At 42.2% G+C, this 20,750-nt stretch overlaps 1 protein-coding gene across 1 annotated transcript; it reads left to right on the forward strand.

The window, feature by feature from the left end:
- The first annotated feature begins 844 nt into the window (after nt 1–844).
- LOC147722359 (uncharacterized) lies at nt 845–20,311 on the forward strand. The gene is made up of 3 exons (XM_086967302.1): nt 845–2,455; nt 16,428–17,316; nt 20,286–20,311. The coding sequence occupies exons 1-3, from the start codon at nt 845–847 to the stop codon at nt 20,309–20,311; spliced, it is 2,526 nt and encodes an 841-aa protein (XP_086823428.1).
- Nucleotides 20,312–20,750: the final 439 nt, after the last annotated feature.

Here is a 20,750-nt window from a genome sequence, read left to right on the forward strand (position 1 = left end):
TGTGGGCGCCATCTTGGCTTGGGTTAGTGGAAATTTAGGCGGGCGCCATCTTGGAGCGTCCCGACGCTCGAGCTCTTCATTGCGACGCCTACTTAAGGCGGACTCGCTTGTCTTTCACTCAGATTAGGTGCGGCATTAGCGCAGGCCACGCTGCCAGTGCGCTGTGTTTTTAAAATTACCAGTTTTGTATTTTCGTTATTTTGCTTGGATTCTCTCTTGTTTTTACTACTATTCTGCCTGGGTACTCGTCCCCTTACCTGCACTTAATTTCTGGAAAGCGCACCGCCGTTTGGCGGGTCCGGGTCCCGGGGTTGGACTCTTGTGGGCGCCATCTTGGCTTGGGTTAGTGGAAATTTAGGCGGGCGCCATCTTGGAGCGTCCCGACGCTCGAGCTCTTCATTGCGACGCCTACTTAAGGCGGACTCGCTTGTCTTTCACTCAGATTAGGTGCTGCATTAGCGCAGGTCGTGCTGCCAGTGCGCTGTGTTTTTAAAATTACCAGTTTTGTATTTTCGTTATTTTGCTTGGATTCTCTCTTGTTTTTACTACTATTCTGCCTGGGTACTTGTCCCCTTACCTGCACTTAATTTCTGGAAAGCGCACCGCCGTTTGGCGGGTCCGGGTCCCGGGGTTGGACTCTTGTGGGCGCCATCTTGGAGCGTCCCGACGCTCGAGCTCTTCATTGCGACGCCTACTTAAAGTCGTCCTCTCCCGCGCAGCGGGACCGCGCAGTGGGACGCCGTCGCTTAGCCGGAGTCGTGCCAGAGTCCTGCCCGTCTGCGCTCGTCCGCGTCGAGGAAGCGTGAGCGGGGCTTGGACTCTGGCATTTAGTCATCATACCATCATGCAGAATACCTTGACGCTCAGGTACAATCGCGCCGCTCTGCTTTCTATTAGAGAGAGGCTCACGGTGTGTGTTCATGATCCTGTGCACCCGTTGTCGGGTCCTTATGACTGTGCCTGTGGCAGTTTGTCACTTGATACCCCGTCTGGGGTGCGCTCTGTGGAAAGGAATGCCTCTAATACACGTACTAATATCTCTGAGCGTGTACTTAGCATCTGGAGTCTGAACGTGAGATCATTGGTCAAGCACCATCAGTCCTTACGTGACATGATCGAAAAGGACTCTCCTGACCTCATCTTCCTCACTGAGACTTGGCTTCAGGATGCGGACACTGCAATAATCAATCTGGCATTCCCTTCCAACTACACAGTGTTCACTCTTAACCGCACTTCTAGAGGGGGTGGCATAGCTATGGTGATAAAATCCTGCTTCCCGGCTGAATGGACAGCTCTCGATTTACCAGCGTGTGAGAGCGCTTCTTTTAAGGTAGCCTTCAGTCATCAGTTTACACTTAGAGGTATGCTTATCTACCGCCCGCCAGGGAACGACACTGACGTGGTCAGCTCTTTAGCTCCGAGATGTGCTAATTTTAACATCGTAGGTGATCTCAATATCCATTTTGATCAGGGGTCATTAGCACCTATTAATACCTTGCTAGCGGACCTTGAAGCCATGCAAATGGTCCAACTAGTTACCTCCCCTACCCACACAGGAGTTCATATCCTTGACCCCTTCTTTACCACACTGGAGCGGGCTAGGGTCTCTGACCCGATGGTGGTAGGCTGGACTGATCATCTGCTGGTTAAAGTTTCATGTCCTATAGATGACCCACAATTTAAACCTGTGGACAGACTGATCCTTAAAAGAAATTGGCATAAGCTCAAACTGGAGGAGTTTTATAAGATCTTGGAGGCGCAGCCCCTGGGCAATCTGCTGAATGTGGAACAAGGATACGAGCAGTTTCGTAACTGGGTCCTAGCCGCCCTTGACTCTCTTATACCGATGCGCTGGTCGAAATGCCATGCTAAAGTTCCCAGCCCATGGTATAATGATACTCTTGCCGAGCTTAAGAGAACGCGCCGGCAAGCTGAGAGGGCGTGGAGGAAATCCTTTGATCCCACCTTGAAATCTTTGTATTTTGCCCAGCTTAAGATCTATCACAGGGCAATCTGTCAAACCCGGGCCGCACACTATGTTTTCCAGTTTCAGAATAGCCCCAACCCATCTAAATTAATCTTTAAGGTTCTCAAAGACCTTATGGGGAAACGGGCCACCTCGGTGGAAATCTGCACGGACTCTCACTGTGAAAGTCTGGCATCCTTTTTCGTGGAGAAAGTGCAGGCGATCTACCGAGGATTTACGTCATCTGTGCCCGATGCTGAGCAAACTGGTGTGATAGCTACGGTTCATGAAACTCTGTCCTCCCTGGCAGTAATGTCTGACGAGGTCTTCGATACTCTGAGCCTCAAAATTAAATCCGGCTCTCCATTAGATCAGCTGAAGCCAGAGTTATTCAGACTTCTCCCTCCCCTATGTCGTGAGCCTATACTGGATCTGATCAATCTATTGCTCACATCGGGTGTGGTCCCTTCTTCCTGGAAGCAGGCAGTGGTCAGCCCAATTTTAAAGAAGCCTAACCTTGACCCCCTACTACCAGAAAACTACCGTCCCATCTCCCTCCTGCCCTGGACCGCCAAGGTCACTGAGGCACACGTGAACTCCATCTTGTCCGCCCACCTTTCTCGAAATAACATTCTAGACCAGAGCCAGAATGGTTTTCGTGCACAACACAGCACCGAAACTGCACTGCTCTTTATGACCGAGCACTTGCGAACGGTGCTGGATGCTGGGCAGACAGCGGCGCTCCTCCTGTTAGATTTGAGCGCCGCGTTTGACACGGTGTCTCACGACATTCTGATCCGGCGCTTGGAGGGAGTGGGAATTGAGGGGACTGCTCTCCAATGGTTTCGCTCTTTCCTCTCAGACCGGTTTTTTAAAGTGGCTATTCCACCTTGTCAGTCCTCTTTCCATCCAATGGGGCTGGGGGTTCCGCAGGGCTCTGCGTTGAGCCCCACTTTGTTCAACCTATATGTGAAACCGCTGGCTGCAGTCGTCAGACAATGTGGCCTAACCATGACATCGTATGCCGACGACACGCTGCTGGCGGTGACACTCAGCGGTGATCCCGAGGTGAACGCTCCCAGATTCCGTGCAGGACTCATAGCCGTGGCAAATTGGATGCGAACTAACTGTCTGCAGTTAAATGCCAAAAAAACCGAGGTCCTGATCTTAGGAAAGCAGGCGGAGCTCTGGGGAGACCAGTGGTGGCCTCCAGAATTGGGGGTGACTCCCATCCCAGCTGCCGAAGTTAAGAACTTGGGGGTCTGGCTGGATCCTACACTCTCCTTCACCAGCCACACGAAGAAGGTTGCAGCTACCTGTTATGGTATTCTGCGAGGGCTGAGACTGGTCCTCAAATTCTTCGACCCCCCTACTCGGCAACTGGTGGTCCAAGCCTCCATTCTTTCTCGGCTGGACTATGGGAGTGCGCTGCTGCTCTGAGTGAATCAGGCGGAGGCTACTAGATTGCAAAGGGTGCAGAATGCCGCGGCGCGAGCCATCGTAGGCCTTCCTAGACAGTGCTCTGTCTCTGCAGTTTTGACCTCTCTCCACTGGCTGCCGGTCAGACAGAGAATTAAATTTAAGGCTCTCTGCCTGACATTTAAAATCTTGAAGCTTTCCTCTCCTCCAGCCCTCGCTAAGCTTGTTTCCTCCTATGTTCCTACGCGGTCTCTTAGATCGGAATTTCTCCATCTGGCGGTCAATACACGGTTTAGACTGAGTAGGATGGGAGGTCGCTCCTTTCGAGTATTAGCGGCAGGATTATGGAATTCTCTTCCTGTCCATATTCGAGCCTTGAACAGCCTTACTTCCTTTAGGCGCGCCATAAAAACTTTTTTGTTCCCAATCGCTGACTGATTCCTTCCTCTCCTTCCCAGCATCGATTTGTTGTGTTGTGGTACCTGATCAGGCGCCGGGACGCCCCTTGGCTGGGGCAGCTGCGCGCCTTATAAAAAGTACTAACATAACATAACATAACATAACATTTGCATCAAGAGGACAGAACAACTTACCTCATCCATGCAATATGTTATAAGTGCTTGTTTTCTGTTCTTCTTTGTTGGTAATCTAGGATTTTCCCTCAGGTCCCAAATAGGATTCACGCAGGGGCCAGAGTGATGCTTCCTGGTTAGTATGCCTGCTTTTCGTTGGATCCTTTTCTCTGACATCTCATGTTTCAAGGAGGTGACTTGTTTTACTTTTGACATTTTTCTTTTCCTGTGTTGAACATTGCTTTTCCCAACTTCACCATTATGTCCTCAAACAACGGGTCTTGTTCCTCCTATGAATCCCCCACAATCAAGATGTCATTTTGGAAACATAAAATTGGTACTGTTGTGCGTGGCCTATTTGTAAGGTCTAATTTACTTGTAAGTCCCTAGTAAAGGCGTACTACATGTACCCAGTGCCTGTAAATTAAATGTTACTCGTGGACTGGCAGCATTTGTTGTGCCACTAACTTAAGCAGCCTTTTAAATCATGTTTCTCTCAAATCTGCCATTGCAACCTGTGTGCAGTATAAACTGCTATTTCGACCTGGCAAATAAAACCTTTGGCCAGACCTAAACCATCCTGTTCCCCTTAGGAACAGCTCAGCCCGAACTGCCAGGTCAGGTCCTCCTTGGACCGGAAACAAGCATCCTCGGACCAGTTTTGCGATATCACACCAATCAGTCAGGCTAGCTTGAATCTCGTGGCACAGGGAACAAGGGACCCATGTCTGGGCATAGCCTTCCCACTTAGGGCAACAAAAAGCAAGAACAGATGATGGATGAAATGCGGAACAAATAAAATATTTTCCCCCAGTCACAGATCTGTGTTTAATCCACCGTTTTCTGCTCACGCGCCACCCCAGTTGGGACCAAGCCATATGCAATTCAGTCTTGACCCCGCTCCCCATGTGAACAGTCCCGACTGAACTGCGAGGCCAGATCCTCCCTGGACTGGAAACAAGCATACTGGGACCAGTTTCGGGGTATCACCCCTCATAAGCCAGGCTAGCTTGAATCCTGTGGCACAGTGAGCATGGGAACCATGTCTGGGCATACCATTCACACTTAGTGCGACAAGGGCAAAAAGAAAAGATGCTGGATGAAATGCTGAACAAATCAAACATTCACACCCACAGATCTGGATTAATCTATGGTTTTTTCCTCACCACGTCACCCCAGTTTGGACCCAGCCATATGCAATTCAGTCTTGACCCTGGGAACTCATGGGAACAGTCCAGCCTGAACTGCAAGGCCAGGTCCTCCCTGGACTGGAAGCAAGCATCCTGGGACCAGTTTTGGGGTATCACCCCTCATCAGCCAGGCTAGCTTGAATTCAGGGCACAGTGAGCACTGGACCCATGTCTGGGCATACCCTTCCCACTTAGTGCAACAAGAGCAAAAAGAAAAGAGGGTGGACGGAATGCTGATCAAATCAAACATTCACCCCCAGTCACAGATATGGGTTTAGTCCATAGGTTTTTGCTCACCACTCGACCCCAGTTGGGACCCAGCCATATGCAGATCAGCCTCAACCCTGCTCCCATGGGAACAGTACAGCCCGAACTGCCAGGCCAGGTCCTCCCTTGGTCAGAAAAAGCATATTGGGATCAATTTGGGGTATCACTCCTGATCAGCTAGGCTAGTTTGAATCCAGTGGCACCTTGAGCATGGGACCCACATCTGGACATAATATTCCCATTTAGGGTGACAAAAGCAAAATGAACAAATGGTGGATGTAGTTCTGAACAAATCAAACATTCATCCCCAGTCACGGATCTGGGCTAGGTCCATTGTTTTTTTGCTCACCATGCCACCCCATGATGGACCCAGCCATATGCAAATATATTTTGACCCTGCTCCCCATGGGAACAGTCTAGCGTGAACTGCCAGGCCAGAACTGAGTCTAAAGGAGCTTGACTTGAAGGTAAAACAACTGTCAGAGTCCAGCAGAAATGGTGGCAGCAACAGCACAGTGTCCAGTGGAGACCAAGGAGTGCACATACCCAAAGACCTCTTCCCCAATATTGAGGTGGGGATTATATTAATAGGTGGTTCGCAGCCTATGAGGTAGCCTTTGGAATACATTGGGGGCCGAGTAGTTTTGGGTTTCAGCCTGTGGAGGCACCTGTTGGTTTTAGAGGTGGCATCAAGAACATAAAGTACAATCCTTAGAGGGACTAACCTGGTCCCTACATCCATCCTGCACTCCATCGTAGTTGACCTAAACTTGTGGCTTGCACCCGGTCACAACTCGAACAGGTAACCACAAGTGGCATTTTATGCCTTTAGGTGCTATACTCACCTGAAATGTTTGAATTTGCATATCTTCTGTTCTACTGATTGGATTTCTGTCATTTTTGTGCCAAATTATTTATCACATTTTACTATATTTTACTATATTTTTCTACATTGGTGTTGGATTCTTCTTGTGTAGTGTTTCCATGTTATTACTGTTTATGTGCTGCATAATTACTTAACACTCTAAGCTAAGCCTGACTGCTTTTGTACCAGGTTACCAGAGGGTTAAGCGCAGGATAATTTAGTAGCCTTTGGTGGTTTATCCTGGCAAGGATTTTGGCTGTTGCTTGAGAAGGGCACACTAGTACATACCATCAAAAACATTTTTCATGGTTCTCTAAAAATGGTAGCCGCTGAGGCCAATCCAAATGGCATCCTACAGTGGTGGTATGCTCCTAAAATGGGGACCCAGATTTCATCTCATAATGAGGATTATACAATTTACCACTGCTCTCTTTTGAATTGTTTAGTATGTCTCATAAGCAGTCACTGTTGCAGTGCCTGTCTAATTATTCTATCTTAGTTTCTTCAACGCTTCAACGCTTTGTTTATACGCCACCAGGATAATTTCTTGAACATTCTTATGCATGTCATCTACTTCCTTTCATCCCTGAGTAGTTTTTACAATGCAAACCTTGGCACAATTACCCCACTTTCTACAGGTATACATATTGCACCTCATGCCCCATACTTTTCACCAGAACCTTTAGGTCTTGAAGATCACAACAGTAACAATTTAGACCCCTGTAACTAATATTTTGTGCTGTGGTACCTTCCTCTGCCTTATCACAGACTTGGTTCTTTTACTCTGTACTACTACTTATTTCTTCTATTTCTTGGTTCTGACTACACGATTGTCGACCTCTTAAAGCCACACAAATGTATTTTTCATTCTCTTTGCTGTTTGTATTGCTTCTACCAGTGTCCAATCTTTAGCTAACAGATTCTAACTTATTGGTTCCATGTTAGTGTAACTGTTAGTGGCCCAAATTCATATGAAACAAATAACCTACTCATGGTGTATACCATTGTCTTCATCCACTCTTTGCACCCTAATAAAACATTTACGATGTTCAAATACAGTTATATTAGGGGTGAAGTGTTTTTCTAGCATTTCTAATGACATGTCATATATATTTTTTGTCACACCATCCACACTTCCTTACGGAAGTTTCAACAAATCATCATAGTGGCGCGTTCCCTCCACTGCTCAATTATGAAGCAATCTGTCTTGTCTCGTAAGTGCACTGTATTTGCCCCTTACTATGCCCAACATATATGTTAGAAATGTTTTTTCAGTATTTCCATGGTACTGATGGATCTCCTTGAGTAGCAAGGAAGGGAGGTGGTAATGACATATTTTGTCTTCAATATTATGCTCCATAGGATGAATTAAAAAAGTGAGATGACACATTACACTAAAATAATGAGTTAAGTTAAAATGATAATTAATTATTAATTTTCTTGGTATAATTTCTCTAGTTCATATGTTTTTCTGGTATTATGACATGTCACTTAAAAATACTGTGAGACACAGATATTGTTCTACAAACATCGCAATGCCGTTAATATTGTGGGATAAAATGAACAAGAGAAGTATGTCACCTCTTTAAGTATTTAATTTTTTTGAAATAAAGTTGTAAATTTCATGATTTAAAAATTATAGTTGCATATGTTTGTTTACATTAATTTGATACATTAGTTATTTTAGTCTTAGAAGGTATTAGTATGATATCATTTATGTTTAATTTGTTTTTGGTATAATTTGTAATTTTTTATATGACTTGTTTTAAAAACAAAAGTATTTAGGAGTTGCTATTTCAGTAATAAGTTGCTGGTTTTGTTTGGGGTTCAGGGTTGAAGTTTTTAAATATTTAAAGTATTATTATTAATTTGCAATAAATTTTGATTGACATTTTTGTTTTAATGACAAGTATGTAAATTAATTACTAGTTAGTTCAATTATTTTTTTGATTTTTGATTAGTTGTTAATTGGTTGATCAATATTTTTTTGTTGCATACATTAATTTGTATTTATTAATTATATTATTTTAATTGGGGAAACAACCTTTACAACGCAACTTTTACAACGCACTACCATTACAGCAAAACTTTTACAACGCAACATCCATTACAACGCATGCATTTACAACGCAACCATTACAACGCATGACACTACAACGCACACCACTACAACGCATACCATTACAACGCATAGCATTACAACACATAGTACCCTTACACTATCCAACACTTACCCTACTGTTGCACCCCCTGGAGTTAGAATAGTAGTTTTTACCCCTACACTATCCAACACTTACCCTACGGTTGCACCCCCTGGAGTTAGAATAGTAATTTTGACCCCTACACTATCCAACACTTACCCTACTGTTGCACCCCCTGGAGTTAGAATAGTAATTTTTACCCCTACACTATCTAATACTTACCTTATATGCAATGTAATGTTACGCGTTGTAATGGTATGCGTTGTAAATGTAGTATGCGTTGTAGTGGAATGCGTTGTAAAGGTAGTTTCAAAGTATTCGTTGTAATGGTATGCTTTGTAATGGTATGCGTTGTAATGGATGTTGCGGTGTAAAAAATGTGTTGTAAAGGTAGGCGTTGTAAAAGTATGCGTTGTAACGTCATACATCCTTTTAACTGTATTGCTTAGTTTTTTAATCTACAACTGATAATTTATATTTTCATATTTTTTATTTTTAGTGTCAGTAGTCATTGTTTTATGGAAGTAGGGTGGGAAGTGTTTTAACTGAAAACATTTTTCATAAACTTTTTTTGTAATATATACTTTATATTTATTACAATTATTTGTATTTGTTTTATAGTTAATGAGTATGTTTTTGTTTCAAAAATATTTTAAGATTTTACTTTTTTTCCATATTTTCAAATGATTTATTTAAAGAAAAAATGTAAGAAAGGTAATCGTAAATATAACAACTCCAAAGTCCAACACTTTTCCTACTGTTGCTTAAATTGGAGTGAGAATAGTCAATGTGATCGCTTCTCAAACCAACATTTTCTCTCCTTTTGCTTACTTTGGAGCGAGAATAGTAAATTTGACCCCCACAAAGACCAACACTTTTATATACTGTTGCTCAGAATAAAGCTGGAATAGTAAATCTTGACCCTTCAAAAGTTCAACAATTTGCCTACTGTTGCTAAGATTGGGATGGAAATTTTAAATCTTACTTCTTCAAAGTCCATCACTTCACCTTCTGTTGCTGAGACTGGAGTTGGAATATTAAATCTGATCCCTCTGTCCAAAACCTTCTCTATTACTGCTTACTTTGCATTGGGAATAGTAAACCTGACCTTTCCCAGGTCCAACACATTTCCTAATTTTTCTTACATGTCAGGGGGAATAACACGTCCAACCCCTACAAAGTCCAACACTTTTCCTACTGTTGCTTTATTGGAGCTGGAATAGTAAATCTTACCCCTCCAAAGTCCAGCACTTTCTCTTCTTTTGCTTATGTTGGAGTGAGAAATAAAAAGATGACGCCTCACAAATCCAACACCTTCCTTGCTGATGCTCAGATTGGAACGGGAGTAGTATATCTGACTACTACAAATCCAAAACTTGCTTTACTTTTGCTTATATTGGAGTGGGAATATTGTATCTGACCCCTCCAAGGTCCAACATTAACCCTACTGTTGGTCAGGTCGGGGTGGCAGTGGTTAATTTAAACTTTCTAAGTGTAATCTTTTAATTTGATTTCTTAAATTGTTTTAATATATTGTTTTTAATTGTACACATTATTTATGTTATGTTATGTCAAAAATGCTTATATAGCGCATGGCTGCCCCTGCATCGGGGTGTCCTAGCGCTTGCGGACGAGTAGTGATGGATGGCGACAGCTAGGAAGAAGGAAAGACTGCCAAGAAATTCCTATTTTCTAAAAGCCCGGGAAGCAGAAGCGCAGCGCGTGGGCGCCTCCCAGCTAGATGGAGGAAAATAGCCAGGTTTTAATCTGTTTTCTGAATGCCCAGTGATTTTGTGTGCTGCACTCCGAGATTGGAATGGAGTTCAAAAGGGCTGGGGCCAGGGACCTAAATGAATGCCTGCAGCTCTGCTCCAGCGCATCCTAGGAGTACAGGCCAGATGCAGATCTGCGGAGCGCAGTGCTCACGTTGGAACATATAGTGTGCAGAGCCCCTGCAGAATCTGGGGACCCTGACCATTTAGGATCCTGTGGATGGTGCAGAGAGTTTTGAAGTGAATTCTCTGTTCGATCCGCAGCCAATGTAGGCGGTACAGAAGATGGGAGGAATGACAATGCTTAGGGAGGGCGAAGAGAGTGCAGGCAGCCGCATTCTGTGCCCTTTGCAGTCTCTTCGTAACCATTTTATGTGCACCCGATAGAATCCTGTTACAGTATCAAGACGTGACAGAACCACTGATTGGATGATCACTTGATGGGTGTAAGCAGAAAAAATTCCCAACAGGTATCATGTAAAGACAGTTTCGACAATGTACGCAATATGCATTACAAAAAGGAAGAAAACAAGGAGTCACTTGATTTTTAGAGAAAAGGCAGTAATTCACATGACAATACAGTTAAAACAGCACTGTACAGAGCAGATCATGTGACAACCCAGTGGCATTTGGTGCAAGGTGCTATATACAATTGGTGATAGTGAAGGTGCAAGTGCTAAAGTGAACAGCGTGATCGACGCATGAACTAAAGTATATACATCAAATAATGGCTCCACAGAAACAAGTTGCAATCACTTAAAACAAGATTGTGAAAATTGAACAGGAGCACAAAGCGTGATATGCGTCGTATGATTCAAGCTGTAAAGTTGACGGCGTTTCGATCCCCATTAGTCGGGATCGTCATCAGGACAGGGTTGTCGATGGAACCAGTGAGTAGTACCCAGGCAGGGAAGCGTGGGTAGCTGAAGTCCAAGCGGTCGCTCAAAGGTCGAAAGCTGATCGTTGATTGTATCAGATCAGCGGGCGGGATATGCTGTGCCTGAATGAATCAGGGCTGCGGAAGGCAATTGGGGCTCTTCTGGTCGGGGGCTGCGAGCTCGTTGTAGTGCAGTTAGATGGCCATGGTTTGAGGGCCGCCCTTCTCGCGTCAAGTGTCGTATAAATACACTCAACTTTATTGATAAAGTAGCGAGCAAGAGATTCACAATGTAGGTCAGTGGATATGAAATTGTTAGTTCCTACTGGGGTTTTTGTCATGTCATTTATGAGAGAGAAAATGGTTTTGGAGGGGTTGGAACTCGATGTAATCAAATTGGTATCGAATGCAGATTTAGACTTTTGAACAAGTTTGTGGCATGTTTTAATCGCATGCCTGTAAATTGTTTTAACTTGGAGTAATAGGGACGTCTCCAGATACGTTCTAGAGATTTACAATGTTTTTTTCCAACCTTGGGATCTCAATATACCAAGCATGCAATTGCGTGCGCTTAACCCAGATCAGTTTCGTAGGGATACAGTGGTCAAGTGCAGGGCTGGACTGCTACGGGGCGTTTTGGTGTGTTGCCGAGCTGGGGGCTAATTTTATTGCGGTAGGGGCTGATTTCATTGATGGGGACCTGCATGTGTTTCGAAATAAACAAAGTAAAAAAATGTTTTTCAGCGCACGCAGGTCCCCATCAACAATATCAGCCCCCAGCTCAGCAGCACACCAAAACGCCCGGTAGCCTGGCCGACCCTGGTCAAGTGAGTTGTTAATCCAGCTCCTATAAATTTAAATGTATTTTGTTGTAATTTTTTTTATAGTATTTTGTATTCATTTTTTATTTTAATATTGTTATTCTATTTAAAAAATGTTTTACTACCTAGTGTCTGTAATTATAATTATTTATTCATAGTTTTTTTTATTCATTTTGAAATATTTCTAGGTTTTTTAAATGTTATGTTGATTATTTTGTGAATATTAAAAAATATATATGTTTGAAATTTTATACATTTTATATATTTTTATATTACAAGTATTTTTCTTAAATGGTAATACTTCTAAACTTAATATATGTTTTTAAGTTAATGTAGTCTATAATAGTTAAAATTGTATATACTTATTTTTTTTCTTTTTTTTAAAACCTTTATTGTACCTTTAAAGTTACACAGCGGAATGCCTACAACCCAACGGGCTGGCCGCTATAACAATTTGTTAATCACATTGCAGCATGTAGCTTCTTTGCAGTCTTAGCCGGTACAAGTACTAGATTCAAGGCTGCCGCAGCAGAGAGGTACAGTATACGCGTTAAAGTCCCAAACTGTTCTGGTTTTTGGTTTTCTATTTTTTAAAGAAACAACAACAAAACAAAACAATCCAAACTTCGGGAAGTACATTGCGGTCGTATATTGATTGGTATTGGTCAGGTATTGCATTTTCGTGAAATCTAACCCTTCAGCGTCCCATCACCCTGCCCACTGTCCAGCCTAAGGTGAGTGTCCACTTACAACAAGGAAACCCTACCTTCTAAGGAACCAGGGTGCATATTTATATCAAAAAACAATGGTTCCAGTGGAACAGATAAGAGTATACATAATAAATACTGAACAATGTCAAATAATAATGTGAAGGTTACTTAGGATGTAAGAAGGAGAAACAAACTCATGACACCTAATGAATTACCATCAGTTGTTATTTTTGCAAAAAATACACAATAAAATACACTGTAATGTACATATCACAACGTGAAGATTTTTAGAAAAAAGGAAGGGGATGAAAGGGGAGGGTCCCAAGTATAAAGTGTGAACCAAAGGAGTGGTTGAAGCACATAGAGAAGACAACAAGTGACAATATGTGCACGGTTTCAACAGGGGTGTATTTACAAGGAATTGGGAAAATGACCAATTACACAATATTCAATAATTTAAACAATGACTATTAAATTCATAGACATTGACTGAGAGGTTCATTCCCAAAGGGCGTCGACGGCGTTTCGACCCTTTACAGGATAGAGGGTCTCATCAGGACAGGGGCAGTGTGGGACATCTGTGGGGAGTGAAAAGAGGATAAGTGAGCTCAGTGTATGGATGGGTGAATTAATAAAAAGGACTTAATGTGGAAGACCTGGTACCTTTAATGACGGGCTTGTGGTGAGAAGGTGCCAACCATGCGTGAAAGGAAAATCAATTGTACTTACAGTGAACCCTGCTGGGTACTACAGTACAGGGAAACAGAAAGCGGAAAAATTGTAATCACTAATGATTAGTAATTAAATTGGCAACATGCTGTCTGGGGCTTATAGAATTATGTACTCACCACTGTAAATAGTTAGATGGAGCACAATAGAGTTAATCTATACCGAGCCAACACGCAGTGCATCCGTTTTTGAAACGTATTGCTCAAGTGCTGCGATGAGCACGAGTCCGGCGGTGACCAGGAGGATACCTACAAGGTGTTATAGGGGTTAATTAGGGTTGTGCAGGGCAATCCGCTGCAAAATTGTTCCATATAGAAGGGCGGCGCGTACCTGTTAGTCACCGCGATCCTGCTACCGTTCGAATGAATCGTGGAACCGGCACTGTCAGGCATCCAGGAAGTAGAGCGTGTGCGCAGGCCAAAATAGAAGAGAGCCGAATGCTCGATCTTCTAAGCAAAAGGCAAAAGAGGTTGGCACCGAGTGATCGATGAGCCCACAGAGTGAAAAATGCGATGGGAACCGGGATTACATGCAACGCATTTTCAGAGGACAATTATATTTGTACAATTTAAATATAAATGCTTAAAGCAACATATTTACATATTTTACATCAATCCAAGCAGAAATTATACATATTAAATTTCAGAATCTCGAAGAAACAAGAAAAATACATTATCCAAGGTTCTCTGGATATATGTCAGCAGACATACCGTAAATGGAAAATGGAAAATTATCCTAAGGTTACTACAAAGCCTCTCCATTCCTCAGCGGAATTGAGACCTGCATTTATCGAATTAGTCTTGTCAATCCAGTGGCACTCTCGTCTTTGCAGTATCTGTGATATATTACCTCCTCTTTCAGGTAGTCTGGCGACGTCAATCACCTGCCACTTTAATTCATCAGCTGTATGATTTTTGTCCAAGAAGTGGGTAACCAAGGGTGCTGACACAACAGACCTTTTAATACGGCTACGGTGTTGTCCTATTCTTGCCTTTATGGGTTGTTGAGTCTGTCCAATATATGGAAGACCACAAGGACACCAAATGCAATACACAACATTGCGTGTATTGCAATTGGAGAAAAAATCCAGAATGTGTTCACACTTACCGTATTTAAAGGTGGTTGTGTTTTCCGTAAACGGACAATTAACACAGTTCCCACATCTGTGGTGGCCAAGGACAGGGGACATGCCCCACGCTGATTCTAATGTGCCAGTTTTTTTAATGACATCTGTGGAGGATCTCACCAAATGATCTTTAATATTTTTGGCTCTTTTGTATGCAAAAAGGGGGGTCTCCAATGAAGGATCTATGCTTTTAATGATATTCCAGTTTTTTGTAATTATGTTACGAATCTTGTTGGTGTGGACACCAAAAGTGGTAACACAGACAATTTTATTCATTTGTTTTTTAGGCTTAGTTCTTAAAAGTTCCTCCCTGGGGCAGTACCAGGCACGTTTTAATGATCTTTTCACCAGTTTATTTGGGTACCCTCTCAATAGTAATTTGCTTCTCAAAATTTCGGCCTCTCTCATATAGTCCTCCTTCCGGGTACAGTTCCGACGGATTCGTAGGAACTGACCGAAAGGAAGGCCATCCCTCAGGGCTCTAGGATGTTGGCTGCTATAAGCTAATAGCGTATTTTTCTCAGTGGGTTTTCTGTGAAGAGAGGTAAACAATTTACCCTCGGCCTGTTGGATGTTGAGATCTAGGAAGGCTATCGTGGATTTGTCCAATGTAGAAGTAAATGTAAGGTGTGGTTGAATTTGATTTAGGTAAGTAACAAATTCATTGAAGCTCTCTTCACTGTTTCTCCAAATTAGAAAAATATCATCAATGTACCTATACCAACACCCAATGTGGGTGTGGTAAGGATTGAGACTACTCAATGCGAAAGTGAGTTCTATATAATTCATATAGATATTTGCCAGATTTGGGGCAAAAACTGCTCCCATACTGGTACCGCTGCATTGCTGGTAATATTGTCCATCTGACACAAAGTAGTTGGTCTGTAATGCTATGCGGAGTAATGAAATTATAAACCAAGTAGGTACAGTGAATGGTCTAGGTCTGGTATCCAAAAGTTGTTCGATAACTTGGATGCTTTCTAATTGAGGAATGTTGGTGTACAATGACGAGATATCCAATGTTGCCAGCCAATCTGTATTAGCATCATATTCAAATCCTTCTATTAAGTTTATCATGTGCATGGTGTCTCGCACGTAACTTTTCTGTAAGGGCACAAAGTCCCGAATGAAAAAATCAATATAGCGTCCAATAGGTTCTAAAATAGAACCACACCCAGATAGAATTGGTCGACCAGGTGGATGGGTAATGCTCTTGTGTACCTTAGGGAGGGTATACAGAACAGGAGTTCTGGGATTTTCTGCATTTAGGAATTCAAACTCTTTTTTGGTTACAAAACCCAATTCCAACCCTTCTGTACTGATCTTGAGAATTTCATCACGAATTTCTGACAGGGGATTTTGTCTTAATTTCTTATAGTGTTTTATTTCTGAGATTTGTTTGATGAGCTCTGTTTCATAATCAACTCTCTCCTGAATGACAATCCCTCCCCCCTTGTCTGCTGGCTTGAGAATTATTGAGGAGTCCTGTTTTAGAGTGTTAAGAGCTTGTCGTTCGGCTAATGACAAACCTTTACTTAAAAGAGAAACTTCAGATGATGACAGAACATGTTTCGATAGATTAAATATGGGGATTGTTTCCATATTATTCAAGGGAGAGGTTAGTAAGGGGGTTGTCCCCATTGATAGTGCTTGTTCCTTGTTTGGCGTTCTCCAGGATACTGGTGCCAAACTCTCCTTTTGGGCCTCGTACCTCTGCCTAAAAAAGGCTGACCTGGGTGTGTATCAGCACCTGGGCGTCTGAGTCACTAGATTCACCTGAGGACTCCGAGAATGTAACGGGCTGGTTTCTTTTAAATCTACCCCATCTGAAGTTTCTCTTTTAAGTAAAGGTTTGTCATTTGTAATAACCGAAAAGACAAACTTTTTTAATCTAAAAGCTGAACTATTTCAGTTCTTTAGAAAAATCCGCCTGAAACTTTTTTTCAAAGACCGTGACTCCTTTCAACAAGAATCTGTTACAGGACTGAGACCACCCTCTACCTTTTACCCCACTAACGGCATGATGCCGCCTGAACTATTAACTTTTGAAAAACTTGTTCTACAAGATGTAGATAATCTTAGAAATACCAAACAATTCATCCCTTATAATATCACGCTAGCCGAACGACAAGCTCTTAACACTCTAAAACAGGACTCCTCAATAATTCTCAAGCCAGCAGACAAGGGGGGAGGGATTGTCATTCAGGAGAGAGTTGATTATGAAACAGAGCTCATCAAACAAATCTCAGAAATAAAACACTATAAGAAATTAAGACAAAATCCCCTGTCAGAAATTCGTGATGAAATTCTCAAGATCAGTACAGAAGGGTTGGAATTGGGTTTTGTAACCAAAAAAGAGTTTGAATTCCTAAATGCAGAAAATCCCAGAACTCCTGTTCTGTATACCCTCCCTAAGGTACACAAGAGCATTACCCATCCACCTGGTCGACCAATTCTATCTGGGTGTGGTTCTATTTTAGAACCTATTGGACGCTATATTGATTTTTTCATTCGGGACTTTGTGCCCTTACAGAAAAGTTACGTGCGAGACACCATGCACATGATAAACTTAATAGAAGGATTTGAATATGATGCTAATACAGATTGGCTGGCAACATTGGATATCTCGTCATTGTACACCAACATTCCTCAATTAGAAAGCATCCAAGTTATCGAACAACTTTTGGATACCAGACCTAGACCATTCACTGTACCTACTTGGTTTATAATTTCATTACTCCGCATAGCATTACAGACCAACTACTTTGTGTCAGATGGACAATATTACCAGCAATGCAGCGGTACCAGTATGGGAGCAGTTTTTGCCCCAAATCTGGCAAATATCTATATGAATTATATAGAACTCACTTTCGCATTGAGTAGTCTCAATCCTTACCACACCCACATTGGGTGTTGGTATAGGTACATTGATGATATTTTTCTAATTTGGAGAAACAGTGAAGAGAGCTTCAATGAATTTGTTACTTACCTAAATCAAATTCAACCACACCTTACATTTACTTCTACATTGGACAAATCCACGATAGCCTTCCTAGATCTCAACATCCAACAGGCCGAGGGTAAATTGTTTACCTCTCTTCACAGAAAACCCACTGAGAAAAATACGCTATTAGCTTATAGCAGCCAACATCCTAGAGCCCTGAGGGATGGCCTTCCTTTCGGTCAGTTCCTACGAATCCGTCGGAACTGTACCCGGAAGGAGGACTATATGAGAGAGGCCGAAATTTTGAGAAGCAAATTACTATTGAGAGGGTACCCAAATAAACTGGTGAAAAGATCATTAAAACGTGCCTGGTACTGCCCCAGGGAGGAACTTTTAAGAACTAAGCCTAAAAAACAAATGAATAAAATTGTCTGTGTTACCACTTTTGGTGTCCACACCAACAAGATTCGTAACATAATTACAAAAAACTGGAATATCATTAAAAGCATAGATCCTTCATTGGAGACCCCCCTTTTTGCATACAAAAGAGCCAAAAATATTAAAGATCATTTGGTGAGATCCTCCACAGATGTCATTAAAAAAACTGGCACATTAGAATCAGCGTGGGGCATGTCCCCTGTCCTTGGCCACCACAGATGTGGGAACTGTGTTAATTGTCCGTTTACGGAAAACACAACCACCTTTAAATACGGTAAATGTGAACACATTCTGGATATTTTTTCAATTTGCAATACACGCAATGTTGTGTATTGCATTTGGTGTCCTTGTGGTCTTCCATATATTGGACAGACTCAACAACCCATAAAGGGCAAGAATAGGACAACACCGTAGCCGTATTAAAAGGTCTGTTGTGTCAGCACCCTTGGTTACCCACTTCTTGGACAAAAATCATACAGCTGATGAATTAAAGTGGCAGGTGATTGACGTCGCCAGACTACCTGAAAGAGGAGGTAATATATCACAGATACTGCAAAGACGAGAGTGCCACTGGATTGACAAGACTAATTCGATAAATGCAGGTCTCAATTCCGCTGAGGAATGGAGAGGCTTTGTAGTAACCTTAGGATAATTTTCCATTTTCCATTTACGGTATGTCTGCTGACATATATCCAGAGAACCTTGGATAATGTATTTTTCTTGTTTCTTCGAGATTCTGAAATTTAATATGTATAATTTCTGCTTGGATTGATGTAAAATATGTAAATATGTTGCTTTAAGCATTTATATTTAAATTGTACAAATATAATTGTCCTCTGAAAATGCGTTGCATGTAATCCCGGTTCCCATCGCATTTTTCACTCTGTGGGCTCATCGATCACTCGGTGCCAACCTCTTTTGCCTTTTGCTTAGAAGATCGAGCATTCGGCTCTCTTCTATTTTGGCCTGCGCACACGCTCTACTTCCTGGATGCCTGACAGTGCCGGTTCCACGATTCATTCGAACGGTAGCAGGATCGCGGTGACTAACAGGTACGCGCCGCCCTTCTATATGGAACAATTGTGCAGCGGATTGCCCTGCACAACCCTAATTAACCCCTATAACACCTTGTAGGTATCCTCCTGGTCACCGCCGGACTCGTGCTCATCGCAGCACTTGAGCAATACGTTTCAAAAACGGATGCACTGCGTGTTGGCTCGGTATAGATTAACTCTATTGTGCTCCATCTAACTATTTACAGTGGTGAGTACATAATTCTATAAGCCCCAGACAGCATGTTGCCAATTTAATTACTAATCATTAGTGATTACAATTTTTCCGCTTTCTGTTTCCCTGTACTGTAGTACCCAGCAGGGTTCACTGTAAGTACAATTGATTTTCCTTTCACGCATGGTTGGCACCTTCTCACCACAAGCCCGTCATTAAAGGTACCAGGTCTTCCACATTAAGTCCTTTTTATTAATTCACCCATCCATACACTGAGCTCACTTATCCTCTTTTCACTCCCCACAGATGTCCCACACTGCCCCTGTCCTGATGAGACCCTCTATCCTGTAAAGGGTCGAAACGCCGTCGACGCCCTTTGGGAATGAACCTCTCAGTCAATGTCTATGAATTTAATAGTCATTGTTTAAATTATTGAATATTGTGTAATTGGTCATTTTCCCAATTCCTTGTAAATACACCCCTGTTGAAACCGTGCACATATTGTCACTTGTTGTCTTCTCTATGTGCTTCAACCACTCCTTTGGTTCACACTTTATACTTGGGACCCTCCCCTTTCATCCCCTTCCTTTTTTCTAAAAATCTTCACGTTGTGATATGTACATTACAGTGTATTTTATTGTGTATTTTTTGCAAAAATAACAACTGATGGTAATTCATTAGGTGTCATGAGTTTGTTTCTCCTTCTTACATCCTAAGTAACCTTCACATTATTATTTGACATTGTTCAGTATTTATTATGTATACTCTTATCTGTTCCACTGGAACCATTGTTTTTTGATATAAGGTGAGTGTCCAGGCATGTGAGTAGAATCTGCCTGGCCGTGTTCCCTTGCACCCCCTAATCCGCGCCTCTGCGCAAGAACGTCACTTAGTAATTGCTTCCATGTCTCATATTCTACCCCTCGGTATTATCCGTTAGTCTCCCTAGCCCTGTATGTACTTATTTTTTTGACAATAATGTGGTATTCTATATTTTTCTTGTCAATATTTTAGACTTTACATGCAGGGTATGTAAATTAAATATTATTGTCCCCCATTTTTTCTAATATTTTCCTTACCAATATATTTGTTCATATTTTGACAGACAACTTGTTTCAGATTCTTTTTGAACTTCTTCCTTTGCTTCCTTTCTTGTTACAGATTCACTTTGCAGTTCTTCCATTTGAATTAGTGTTCTCCTTTTTATCTTTCCTCTATTACTCACAAAGTCATTCTTGTATTTTAATCATCCAGCCGAACAGTGTTTAACTTCCAGTGAGATCTATTGGCATTCTTGTTCTCCCAGGTAATTGGGTTTCACAGCAAATTTCACCACTGTAATCAGTTTCTAAGAGTGCTGTATTTATCGAGGAGTTTCCGTGTGGCAGCGCCTGTTAATATGTGGGATTCAGATACCGGATGGTAGAGTTCATGCTATAGTGACCATGTGGCACCCATATCGTGCTCAGACTAATGCTCGGCTGTCGTATTTCTCTTGCGCTAAGACTTATATATGCTAGTTGTTGCTCTTAGGTACCTCAGTTACTGCTTATATTTGGCCACTCAGGGCCATATTTATGAAGCCTTCACGCAGCGCAGCAAGCCACCTTGCTGCACTGTACTGTG

This window comes from Lissotriton vulgaris, chromosome 4_1 (assembly GCF_964263255.1).
Source record: "Lissotriton vulgaris chromosome 4_1, aLisVul1.2, whole genome shotgun sequence".
Lineage (NCBI taxonomy): Eukaryota > Metazoa > Chordata > Amphibia > Caudata > Salamandridae > Lissotriton > Lissotriton vulgaris.

Excerpts from the sequence above, each read along its gene's own strand:
- LOC147722359 (XM_086967302.1), top strand. The coding sequence starts at position 845 with ATGCAGAATACCTTGACGCTCAGGTACAATCGCGCCGCTCTGCTTTCT. Across the intron at positions 2,456-16,427 it reads CTTCCTGGAAGCAGGCAGTG|TTCTTTAGAAAAATCCGCCT; the intron begins GTCAGCCCAATT and ends GAACTATTTCAG. Across the intron at positions 17,317-20,285 it reads ATATTACCAGCAATGCAGCG|ATTCACTTTGCAGTTCTTCC; the intron begins GTACCAGTATGG and ends TTCTTGTTACAG.